We start from the raw sequence: 13,368 nt of genomic DNA, 5'->3' as shown, positions 1-13,368 counted from the left end.
TATCTGTTATCCAAATTAACCAGTCATCGCATATGTTGTAGCATCAATATTTTTAGGCGTTACAAACTTGGGACTAAACTTGATATACCCTGATACCTTTCATATATCATGGTATCAAAATATTGTTTTTTTAAAAAACAGAAAAGACTGATTAAAGACTGTACACATTATATATTAAAAATTTTTTTTATTAAAATTAAATCGATTATATTTTATTATCGTCGTTTTATTTAGATCAATTAAAATACTAAAATTGAGATTCATTTGAGATTATTGAACAAATTCACTTAAAATTCATTAAATTATTCATAATTAGGCCATACACATAAATTTTTCATTAATATACAATTTTCGTAAAGAAATTTATATGATTTCATTCGTTTATTTTATGCGTTTTTAAATGCGTGTTCAAAACATGTAGTTGAATAAAACCTCTAAAGCATATTTTACAAACGTGAGGTCTTTCTCCCGTGTGGATCCGTTTATGAACACGTAATGTACTTGCACGATTAAAACTTTTGTTACAGTATGAACAAATATAACTTTTTTCACCTGTCAATAAAATAGAAAAAACAATCAGTATTATTGTAAAAAAGTAAGAATAGGACCGTGATTAATCTTTTGCAGGCACTGGGCATTTAAGGATCATGGGAAAATCGATATAAGGATCTGAAAAAATCGGTAATTATCAGAGAATATTGAAAATGAGTTTTTAAACACCCTATAGTTTATACATACCGGTATGAATATTTCGATGTGTAACAAGTTCCGATGATGTTTTAAATTTCTTCGGACAAAATGGACATGAATATTTTCGTACGTCTGAATGGAATGCTAAATGATTACGTAATACCGCTTTACGTGTAAAACTTTTATTACATTTTGGACAATCGAAAATTCGTTCGTTTTCATGTGTTATCATATGACTTTTCCAAGATGACCATTGTACAAAACCTTTACCTGTAAACAAAAAAAATATCGTAAGTGGAGATTTTCACCTTTAAATATTTCAAAAGAAAAAAATCAACAAGCCATAAATCGCAAGATCTAGGTGATCAATTAGCGTCTGTTTTACGAGAGATTATTCGATTGTTAAATCGTTCAAATATCAAATACTTTGTCATTTCCGTTTACAGGAATGTTTTTATTTGCCACGATACAAGACCATTATGGCCAAAATATCAACACATTTAAAAAAACCATCGTAAATGGATCACATTTGATATACTTACTACACAAATGACATGAATATGGTTTGACTCCATTGTGCATTCGCATATGAGTATTTAAATTTCCTTGTAATGCAAATGTTCGTCCACAAACCGTACATAAATGTGGTTTTTCACCTGTATGAGTCTGTAAAAAATGTATTGTTTTTATATTTGGAATTTTTGATATTCATTGAAACTTAAATTTCAAAGGCATGAGTGCTGGGTTCAATAGGGAATATTTATGAAATTTAAATTTGGTTCAAATATTTTTCTTCCGTAACTTTAATGACTGGACATTTCAACTAAACCATTATTTTAGTAATTAATATCTTTTTAATTACTTAAAATTAATTAATAAATGTACAAATTCAGTGAGGGCATTTAAAAATTTCTAAAACGGAAATTCAAATTTTTATACGGACGTGACATCATAGTACGGGCTTGTCAAATTTGTTGACATACTGTATGATATTAATTACTTACATTTTATATGGTATTTCATTAAATGATACTATTCTACGGCTTTTTATTAGAAAACTTAAAAATAACGAGTGTAAATTCTGTGTTGTAAATTCATTTTTTTTAAAGTGTATATTATACATTGAACTGTCACCAATTGACAGATCACGTACTTATACGTCATCAACAGAAAGCGCCAGAAAACTGCGTTTAAATATCTCAAAATTATTATGTATTTTAAATATTTTTTTACACTTAAATACAGCATTTTTAAGCAGTATTCATCTTTTTACTTTGTTATAACGGTGTAAACAATGAATTAAAAATATAAAAAATTACATGAATATTCCCTATTTCATGGGTTTTAATTTTCTAATTTAATGAGAGATTCCTTGCATATAAATTAGAAAATATAAATCAAATAGCAATGGTCAAAAATAGGCGAGTGCTGACGGGTTAAACAAAAGAATATTGCCAACTCAAAGATGTAAACGTCTAAAATAAAAAAATTTTTATTCTTAACTTACCCTTAAATGTAATTTTAATTTAACTTTTTTCGCAAATTCTTTTCCACATTCTTTACACACAAAACCATTTTGATTTTTATGCTCGACTAAATGTTCATTCAAAATGTCCGCACTCTCAAAACTTCGTAAACATATTTTACAATTGAAACCATGACTTAATTGATGATTTTTTAAACATCCCAATAAAATAAAACTTTTATCACATTGATCACATTTATATTTACGATTGGAATGCTCTAAACGGACATGTTGATCTAGACCACTTTTCTTATTGAATGTTAAACTACATTCTTCACATTTAATACGTTGCTCGTCATCGGTTCCTGTCGTATCGGTCGTTCCATTTTTTCGTTTTTTAGCTTTATGTTTCTTATTATTGTCATTTGATTCGTATTTAATATCACCGTCGTTTAAACAAATATATTCGTTATAGTCGTCGTCAGCATCTAAAAAATCATCTAGTTAAGGTATTTCTGATAACTCCCAGTTATAAATAACAAGATGCTCCGTAATTAGAATCAGTCAGAATAAATTAGTCTTATACTCAGGATGACGGTATTAACGTTAGTCAAAAATAAATCATGAAATTTGAAAAAAGTTAAAATTTATGTAAAAATATACTTAAATATTCTGATTTCGAGTCATAAAAGCATATTTTTCTTTTAAAATATTAAAATTAAAAGTCGTAATTTTTAAACTGTATATCACGTGACCTAAAACGCGAGCAAGCCCTGCTGTGATGTCATAGCGGTATGAGTCATAGACCATCAATTAGTTCAATGTAGACAGCTGGGTATAATATATCCATAGATAATAAGTATTTATATTTATTATAATCAGATGTCTATGAATATATATGTCAAACTTATTTGTGTTATTTCGTATAATGATACCGATATTATGTCATCAAATTAGATGCCCGCGTTTTTGACAGTTTAAAAAAGGTTTAAAATTTAAGTTTTTGGCAGGAAAGCGTGTGTATTTTTCCGAAATAAATTTTTTGTGACTTTTTATTAGCAAAATCAACATTTGCAGTACTTTTTCAAAAATAGTAGAATATCCTATTACCTGACTCACTTATTTTCTAAACTCTTTCTTACCTAAATCATTTTCATCGTCGCCGAAGTCTTCACTTTTGACATCGCCATCATTACCGTCCTCGTGATAATTGTTATCAGTGTCAGTATACAATAATTCATCCTTAATATCAACTTTATCAATATTAATATCTGAATGCTTTTCGCTGATTAATAAAAGTGTTTCCTGTGATTCTAAGCATTGTTTTTTGAAATTATAATTAACATTTACTTGATCGATACATTTTTGACATATTAATTTTGGCAATTTGTCAAATTCGGCAATCTACAAACAATGATTTAAATATTTCAATCACATACAAGGTACTGTTCCTTAGAGTGAACTGTAAATTAGCCGAGGAAATAAGATATTTGATCCAAGAATCGATTCCGCGGCAAAAGAGTATGTGAGCCGATGGAAAATGTTTGTAGTATCGTGAAGTAAGGCATGTAGTATCGTGAAGTAGGGTACTTCTGCCCCACATTGTGTTCGTAAATCGAGCACAAGTTCGCATGAATATGATTTTCTTGAGTTCACTCAGATAAACTTTTTCATCTGCTCCCGTGAAAATATACTGGCGGGAAGTCGATTACTGAGTCAGACTGTTTTTCAGTTTTATTTCCTCGATTAATAGACTACATGTTGAAGAGATTACTTTCAGACACAATCAATGGGAGTGATTCTAGATACATAATGATATATGATCCATGGTACCTTATCATGTTGTACCACGAAATACATGAAATTGTCAGTTCGTTCTTTTCTCGAAAAAAAATACACAGTTTATAGAAATAATAGTGCTATAACACCGCTTTAACTCCATCGATACTCGTTTTTTCGAAGTTTTAGTGGTGTCTATTAAACCGTTTGGAATTTTAATAAAAGCTTTTAAATATGTTATTTAATTCATATTTAAATTTTGTTTTTCTATTCAATTGTTTTAATAATAAAAGCCTATGATTGTGATTTGTTTATAAAATGATGAGATGATGTCATAATGATAATGAAATGTAAATAAAAGCGGTTTGTTTTACTTACTTGTATTGAAGTGCATTCTCTTAAAATAGTTACAAATTCAATAGAATCAATATGGTCAACATTAAATATAGATATGTTTGCATTATTTTTACATAAACATGTACGACAAACATTTTCATATTCTTCCATTTTCTATTTATTTTATAATTTATTGATAAAAATACACGCTTTACTCTAAAAATGGTTATAAATGCTTTTCCACGTTGTTTTGATTTATTTTTTTTTGTACATCTGTCCTCTACATAAAGAGAGAAGTTTGATTACTTCATATTCAAAAGATCATTGACTGACTGATTCATCAACATCCAGCCAAAAACTATTGAAATTTTTAGAAACACGATATTTTTGGCTTTAAGGTCAGTCGGGAATGTATTTTTTTCGTAAGGATTCATTTTTCGGGAAGTCAATGAAAACTTGAGCAGTATTTTTTTAAGTTAAAAACTTAAAATTCTGGACGATATTCGTGAGGATGTCTAAAGGAAGGTCATGAATGGTGGCGGAGGGTCAGGAATGCTATCAAAATTATTGTCTGTCGAGTAGAGTTCATGGCCAATGTTACGGAGACGGTCAAAAGTGTTGACCAGTATTGGGCAGGGAAGTGTGGAAGTAGCCAAAGTCCTGTACCATGGAAGTGGTATCTGTGGGGGGGGGGGGTGGTCTGTTGCGAAGAGTTCAGTACAATCAGTAGGTATTTCTAATCGTTAAAAATTTTGGACTGAACTTATACAACGTTTACTGGATGTTTCTTTAATTTGGCACAAGTAAGCAATTTCGAAAAATAAGTTTTTTCGAGAAAAAATATTTAAAAGCAAAAGTTGTTTTGAGGGGGGTTGGGTACATACTAAGTCCTATGTCAACATTTTCAATCGTTACAAACTTTAGTCTAAACTTTTAATACATGTAAAAAAAGAACAAAAATCATAAAAAAAACTTTATGTTCAGGGTGCCATCGTTTCGCTAAAAGCTGATCCCGGTTTTGAATAAACATTAAGCAAAAATCTGTTTTTAATTGTATTATGTAATATATTACAAATTTATGTTTCAAAAATTTTAAAACTTATATCCCAAAATTTTGTGTCCAAGATTATTTAAAAAATTTCAAATAATTATTTATTTATTGTTCATCATGCATTTAATGAGGCATTCATCTCCATTTTGTTTTATCGCTAATAAAAAGAAAGAGAACATTACCATCAAACATAGGCTAAACAAAGAACAAAAATATATATTTTTTTTATTAACAAAAACACCCACCCATATCATAACAAAAATAAAACTAAATTCCACAACTTAAATAAACATAAAAACTAAGTTTTGTGAATCCTTTGAGTCCTAAAAAAGAAACATTTCGATGTGCTAAAAAAATAGTTTTTTTATGGAATAATGAAAGCGAAAAAATCAACAAAAGCATTCTCATTTTCGACAACATGTAGGTTATGTTTAGCACCACAAAATAATATGATACAAATTTTTGATAAAAATGTACCAGATCTACCAAATAATATTTTTTATTGTACTTCGTTGCGTGTAAGTTAAACTTTTCAATTTGTTTTTTTTATTAAATGGCTTTTAATTTTATGTTAAATCGAAGTTTTGTAAACAATAAAGTTCATTCTTCAATATTTGTAAACAATTAAAATTATGCAAATATCTATGGTAATTTATGAGAGTAAAGTTTTAATTGTTTATTAACAATTAATATTTGTTTTAAATATTGTAAACAAATTAATAATGTATAATAAATAGTATGTCCCGGAAGTAAACGTCTTGATAAGTAGAGTTGTCGTTGAAAAAAAGGTGAACAATTGTTTAGAAATGTCCAAAATAAAAAGTCGAATTGATTTTGAATCAAATATTTGATCAAAACCACATTATAATCGTTTAATCAATTAATATTTGTTTTAATAGTAGGGGAATCCCCAAGAGGGGATTTGTGTAGTTACTCGAGCGCGTCAGATTAAGACATGGGGGGTTCCTTGGACCTTCCTCAGTACCTCCACCAAATATTGGCCCTAAATATGGGGGGACCCACGTAGGGCAGACGGTCAAATTAGGTAAAACAAAATTGCGATAGGTAAATTAACTCGAGCGCGTCAGATTAAGATATGGTGGGTTAATTACATGATAAAAAATGTACCACGCGTAAATAGACCACACTTTCTGACCAAACTGACTTTTTTTTTATACCTTCAGACGAGCAGTTTACGCCCAGTACCGAAAAAATCAGAGTTGTAACATTAAAAACAACGTTTTAGGTTTTTTTCGGTTTTATTAGCTCGATTAATTATAATATTTCTCGTTGTAGGTAATTCAAAATGATCGACTTCCACATTCGGTATGCAATGCATGCTTTGAACAGATTGTAAAATTTGTAACATTTAAACAAATATGCCATAAAGCTGATGAACTACTACGTGAATCAGTGAACTCGGATAACACCGATATTGATCAATCATTATTTGATACCGATTCGCAACCATTCAAAGATGAACAATACGAAAATAGTCAAGATGAAATTAAATATTTATCAAAACCTGAGTCAGCGATCCAGGATGATATTGGAATCAGTGGTGATTATGATGAACAATCAAATCATGATGATAGTTTTGATCAACGCGATGATTCTTTTGATCAACAATTGGAAGATGATTTGGATTATAAACCATCACAGGTAAATTTCAAAATACAGAGTGGACCACTTTTGTTATTTAATTTCCCTCCTGCCAGCATTTATTGTCCTCGATACATTACATACAATTTAAGCAGTATATATTTCCAGGTTTATGCCAAACATCCGGGAAATCGAAGGGGGCGGCCACCTGGAAGAAAAAATAGCAATAGAACATCAGATGACGATTCCTGTCCAACAAAATCAACCAGGAAAAAACGAATGTTTTCAACAAACCAGGAAGATTATGAACTGTATGATTCGGAAGATGATTCTTTGGAAAGTTATTTAATTGCTTTGGAGAGACAAGATATGGTAAACCAATTTATTCTAATTTTGAAAGCTTTTTAATATGTGGTTTTGATTGGTCTGTCGCATTCCCTGCGTAATATCCCGATAATTAAGATGAGCTACTCGTGGCAATTCCTTGATTCGGTAAATTACGGAGCATCTTGCTATGGTAATGACAAGCTCAGGTGAAAGGGGCATTTGAGACGACTTCTCTAGTGTCAACGATTCCGCTGCTTCATTCCCTTTAACGCCAGAGTAATCCGGTACCCAAGAATATGGTGGTCCTTAATACATTTCTTTGTTTTTGTTTTCAGATAAAACAAGCTGCAAAATGTAATTACATTTGTAATATTTGTTTCGCGTCATCGAAAACAATGTTGGATTATCTGGAACATCAAGAAAATCATGAAGGAAAACCTGTTTTCCATTGTGAAAGATGTCCAGAGGTTAGCATTTTTAATCTAAAAGATAAAACTTATTGAGATCTTTTGAATGTTGGAACTGAAATGTGTTTTTTTTTAAATGATATTTTTCAGGTATTTAATAAAAAAGTCGATCTCATTATTCATGAAGGTCAACATCAAGTTCCTTGTCCCACTTGTGGAAAATTAGTGCGTCCTATTAGCTTAAAAACACACATGGTCTCACATACAGATAAATTTAAGTAAGTTATAATTTGGGAAATCCTTACTTGACTGTAAGGATTTTTTATTCAATGTATAATTTTCTTTCAGATGTCAAATATGTGGCGTACGTACTGGCAATAAAAAACAATTAGAAAGTCATGACTTTCTAGTACACAACGAAATTCGTGAACACGTTTGTGAAACGTGTGGCAAACGTTTCAAAACAAAATCCGCCCTCAAAACACACAATAAATCACACAGTGATATTCGTGCCTATCCGTGTAAACTCTGCTCGTATGCTGGACGTACAGCGAGTGGTCTTTACACACACATGACACAACATGCAAACGATCAAATTGTTTGCGATGTCTGTGCTAAAATATTCACATCACGACGACGACTCAACGATCATAAATGGCGGATACATAATCCGGAGAAGAAACATGAATGTTCGTTCTGTTTGAAGAAATTTGCACAAAAATCTAAGTTAACTGTACATATACGAGTGCACACCGGTGATCGTCCGTACTCGTGTAAGTTGTGTGCGAGAGCGTTTGCACGATCTGAAGTGTGTAGGGCACATGAAGCGAAGTGTGCTATGCAACGGTTTCGTTCACATTGTGCGCTTCCAGCACCGAATAGTGATGGTAGTGCCATTGTAGTGGAGCAGCAACAAGCGCCAGTATCATCGTCTGATGCGAGCTCGTTTTTCAAAAAGGAAGATAAATTTTGTGATAGTGCACTTTTACAAAGAACTGAATTATCCAATGTATTATAAAGTGTTTTGTTTCCTTGGTAAATGTTCCTTCTATAGAGTGGCCACAAACCGGCAAAATCGGGAACAATCAAAAAATTTGAACGGCAACAAATTTCCTTCCTGCAAACTTTGTTGATATTTCAATAATATTGAAGAATTTAAAACTTGGGCATTATATTTTGTAAACGTACAACTTATCTCAAATTTTTAACATTAGGAATATTATTAATTTTTTTGAGACAACCTGTATATAAAAATATACTTATTGTACATAAGTTTTTTTACTTAAATTAGGGTGGATTATGAAAATTATGAAATGCTCCGGACTTGGACCTTGAATCGAACCCAGATAAATCTGAGTTGGCCATTCATGCAGTGATTTGTACGTAGATTTTTTTATCTCTTTTTTTATCTAAAAGAATTATAATTTTCTTATAAACCAATCAAAATCAACGATGAACGAATTGAACTAAACTGCACACCTCGCGTTTACATTTTAACTGAATTCTTTCATGTATGCAACATTTTTTCATGTTCCAACGCAGATGTTAGAAGATATGCCCTACTTTTGTTGTATTCAACTCAAAGTTCAAACCAGTGTTGCCAGATTTCCCGTTTTTTCTTCGAAATTTACCGTTTTTATTATTTAGGTAGCACATTTATAATAATGAAGAATCATGCTAAGCCACTACATTTCGCACCTCGGCGGATATTTTGAATTTAATTTGATGAACTTTTTATTCGGTAAAAATTTGATTTATCTAAAAATAAAAAGTCTACCGTGTTTTTACCGAATCCACCATTTTTTAAACGTCTATTTACCGTTTTATGGTCGAAGTGGTCTGGCAGCACTGGTTCTGGCAACTCTAAAAATTTTGGATAACTGTCTGGATATTAAATATTGATTTAAAAGTGCAATTTCAAATAAAGGATGTCTCAAAATTAACGCAAGAAATAATTGTGATTAAAAAAAGAAACAGTTTTTTTAATTATAAGGCTGTAAACTTATTTCGATCATGGTTTCTACGAAAATTGCGAGCTATAACTGCTAAACCATTATTATTTTTAAAACCTTTTTCGTGTAACCTACCATTTTTAAAAATCTCAAATCTTCCGTTAATTTTGGATGACTCGCTTTATTTCCTGAACAAAAGTTGATAAAAGTCGTGCAGTATTATAAATTGTATTGTATTGTGATTCCATTTTGAAAGTTCCAAAATGAAACTTACCTTTTGTAGTTTAAAAAATAAAATTGTGTTAACTATGTAAAAAAATTGGTATTAAAAAGTATATATCACCATTTTTTATATAAACAATTTTCGTTATTATTATTTACTAGCATTTACTCATCCGCTTTTCTGGGCTATTTCAACTTCGTTATAGTCTTCACTTCACTTACACAAAAATAAAATCTTTCCTCTTTGTAATATTAGTGTTGTTGATTCACTAATTTTATCACGATTTTTCATGTATTTCCAGCGGCTAAAACAACATCAGCCCCATCCAAGGGCTCATTATAGCTTCCAAAAGACCTTAGACAAAATATAAATCTATAAACTTGTAACTTTTATTAAATTGGGGAGGTGAAAGAATAAAAAAACATTAAATTTTGTTAAAAAATTTATTTATACACAAAAATATACAAACATACACTTATGCAAATTTTATCGACGGGTAATAATTAATAAGTGTTCTAATCTCCAAGAGAGGAGGCAAGTGACATTGACCCCGAAAACTAGTTAAATCCGCCATGGTAAAATTGAAAATTGTATTATTGCACACATTTGCAAAATTATTTGATTTGAACAAAAATCAATTTTCTTAAAAAATTCAATGGAAACTTTGGAACTCAAGATTACACGAAAGGGTTTATTTTTAGAGAATCTAGAGGTAAGTATTTGGGGATCTCTATATAACTGGATTAAAATTGAGTGGATAGAACTAAAACCAAAAACGGCGTAAGCGCATATTTAAAAAATTTATAGTTCGTACAATTAGTTCATTTAGTTTCCAGTCACTCGTTCTGGGGCCCTGGAAATGCTTCAATGTCGCCATACTGCTATATAAATCCTCTATCCAGTTATATAGAGATCAGTGGACATCTGACAGATATGACCAAATTTTATCGAGTGTAACCACGATAACCGGTTACATAACCAGGTAAGGAATAACCACTACGATACGAATATGTTGGATATTTACCGTATCCATTATAATCATGATTTGGATAGTTTTGTGAATAGTATCCATAACCTAAATTACCAGATAACGCACTATCATAACCTCTTAATCCATTATTATAGTAGCCTTGATGTTGATAACCACTATAACTTAATAATCCCCCATTACCCCCATAACCACCATAACCTCCGTATCCATTTAACGGATAATTGGAATATCCAGTTCCAACTTGTGGATAAAAGTATGTATTTGAACTGCCATAACCTTTACCGTAACTGCCAGTGCCATAACCACCGTATCCACCATAATCGTAGCTAGGAGAAGAGTAACCATAATTATTGTATCCATGGGTACCTCCTAAGGCACCGCCTCCATATCCTGCACCGCCATAGAGACCATTTGTGTATGGATATTTTCCATATCCAGCGTATTGATAAACTAGAAATTTAAGACACATGAAGTAAAATAACTAACAGAATTAATTGTTTAAATATTTTGTTTATATTATGATGGATATAAATGCCATTTTTAACGTAGGTTATTTTAATTTAATTAGGGTAATGCAAATAGGGTATTTTACTCTATGGCAGCAATATGGGGTCCAATGCGTCCAGAAAAGAAGCCTTAAGGTAAAGAAATTATTGAATTAAATAGGTAAATAGTTTAGATTTATTTTGAAAATGTAGTTTTTATAGGTAATGGACACACAGGCGAACAAATTAAAAGTAAAATATACATACGTCCTACACTCGCAGATGCTTTTAAATCCTCTTTGGTGTCTTCATTTTCTTTGATTTTTAGAGTATCCAATTGTTGCGATTGTGGCTCGCAGAGGCTCAATGATAAGTGTACTGCAAGTACTAGAAATAATTCCTGAAACCCAATACAAAAATCAAATTCCAATCTTGTAGGTATGTATTAAATTCCAGAAGAAAGGTCTTTGGTATTGCCTGATCGATAAATAGTTAAACAATAAGACTTAACCAAAGAGCTTATTTTATCTGTCGATATAGGCAACACATTTTACATAATTGTATAGTTTTTGTAGAGAAAATCATTTTGATATTATGGAATGTCTAAACTTAAAAGCCGATAATAATTCGAAAACAAGTCATTATTTTTCGTTGAAATTATCTGACCAATAGATAGTATTTTTTTACATTGCTATAAGTCCAGCTATAAATAATGGCACAATTTCGAGTTATTTGACTTTAAAGCTGCGATATTTCAAATCAAATTGATTTTCCTCAAAAAAATTTTACATTAAAACGTTTTTCCTCACAAAAATTGTACTTTTATGTTATGTGTATTGCCTGATCTATAGATCTATTTAAAAAATTAGACTGAATCAAAGAACATCTTTTTATCAGTCGATGTAGGCAATACACATTACATACTTGTATAGTTTTTGTAGAGAAATCATTTTGAAATTATGGAATGTCTCAATTTAAAAGCCGATAATAATTCGAAAACGAGTCATTATTTTTCGGTGAACCAATGGAAAAAAATTATTAGACCAACTGATAGTATTTTTTTACATTACATTAGTGTTCCTTTATTTCAAACAAATAAGGATAAGAAAAAACTGAACTTAGTTAATCTCAGACTTATTTAAACCGAATTATACGTGATCGCTGCCTGTTAAAACTTTTTAATGACAACTTTAGACTGTTCACGTTGACAAGTTCCCCTGTAAAGACTACACTGCACTGATATTATTTACACTTTACGAAATTAGTAATATAATAATAAAACACTTTACAAAACTTTTCCAAATTAATAAAAACACATTATGCAACTTTTATCACATTCTTGTAAAAACTTAAGCTTATGTAATTATGAAAAAACCAGAAACCGTGTTTACCTTTAAAATCATTTTAACAATGGGATTGTTTTTTGATTGATTGTTGTAAATTTGCAAGAAACAAGACAACAATTGCTTAGATAATGATGGACACTGGACAGATAGATGGATTGATGGAGTATGGATACACTAAAGGACATTGTCAATAAAACCTTTTATATATAGGAACTCCACCTTCATGGAGATAACAAAATATAGTACTTAGTTGGTATAAAATTGTTAATGAATAATAATGGTGGCTATTGTGTATTGTCTTTTTTTGTTGCTGGTAAATATTAACATTTTTAACCTTCATGGGTGTAGTTACTGAGTTCTTTATGTTGTGTACTGTGTCGTCTATTACTCAATAAGTGTCATTTTAACCATTAGATTGAAATATACTCATAATATGTATAAGATTTTATTATTTAAAAAAATGTTATGTAACACTGTTTTTGTATATGGAGATTTCGCACAAAGAGTATAGGATAGAGGAGAGCAGCCCATAAGAGTTAATGTAAAATCGCAGTATACGAGTTTCAACGCCTCTACCTACTGAGTAAGGCTTTCGAACTTAATAGTTAATAGTCGACCCCGCAAAGGCCGACAGACTTAATAATTGGTCGCCACAGACTCCAGGTGTCACTTACAATTATATTTGTGCTTCTCCTTTTCCTGAAAGTCTTTGCT

At 30.7% G+C, this 13,368-nt stretch overlaps 3 protein-coding genes across 3 annotated transcripts; 1 reads left to right on the top strand and 2 right to left on the bottom strand.

Annotated features, from left to right (window-relative positions):
- Positions 1–226: 226 nt before the first annotated feature.
- On the bottom strand, positions 227–4,441 carry LOC123291378 (zinc finger protein OZF-like). Its single transcript, XM_044871645.1, has 6 exons — positions 4,313–4,441; positions 3,298–3,559; positions 2,198–2,643; positions 1,233–1,356; positions 739–960; positions 227–552 (listed from the first exon to the last, which is right to left on the bottom strand). Exons 1-6 carry the CDS (start codon positions 4,439–4,441, stop codon positions 374–376), a joined length of 1,362 nt encoding a protein of 453 aa, XP_044727580.1. The 3' UTR covers positions 227–373.
- Positions 4,442–5,655: 1,214 nt separating this feature from the next.
- LOC123292333 (zinc finger protein 3 homolog) lies at positions 5,656–9,424 on the top strand. The gene is made up of 6 exons (XM_044872956.1): positions 5,656–5,839; positions 6,618–6,983; positions 7,092–7,295; positions 7,586–7,717; positions 7,808–7,935; positions 8,006–9,424. The coding sequence occupies exons 1-6, from the start codon at positions 5,696–5,698 to the stop codon at positions 8,673–8,675; spliced, it is 1,644 nt and encodes a 547-aa protein (XP_044728891.1). The 5' UTR covers positions 5,656–5,695; the 3' UTR covers positions 8,676–9,424.
- Positions 9,425–10,489: 1,065 nt separating this feature from the next.
- LOC123292353 (prisilkin-39-like) lies at positions 10,490–12,813 on the bottom strand. The gene is made up of 3 exons (XM_044872979.1): positions 12,700–12,813; positions 11,576–11,708; positions 10,490–11,273 (listed from the first exon to the last, which is right to left on the bottom strand). The coding sequence occupies exons 1-3, from the start codon at positions 12,709–12,711 to the stop codon at positions 10,777–10,779; spliced, it is 642 nt and encodes a 213-aa protein (XP_044728914.1). The 5' UTR covers positions 12,712–12,813; the 3' UTR covers positions 10,490–10,776.
- Between the last annotated feature and the right edge of the window lie 555 nt (positions 12,814–13,368).

This window comes from Chrysoperla carnea, chromosome 2, assembly GCF_905475395.1.
Source record: "Chrysoperla carnea chromosome 2, inChrCarn1.1, whole genome shotgun sequence".
NCBI classification, from domain to species: Eukaryota; Metazoa; Arthropoda; class Insecta; order Neuroptera; family Chrysopidae; genus Chrysoperla; species Chrysoperla carnea.
This window is presented reverse-complemented; position numbering and strand designations above follow the sequence as displayed.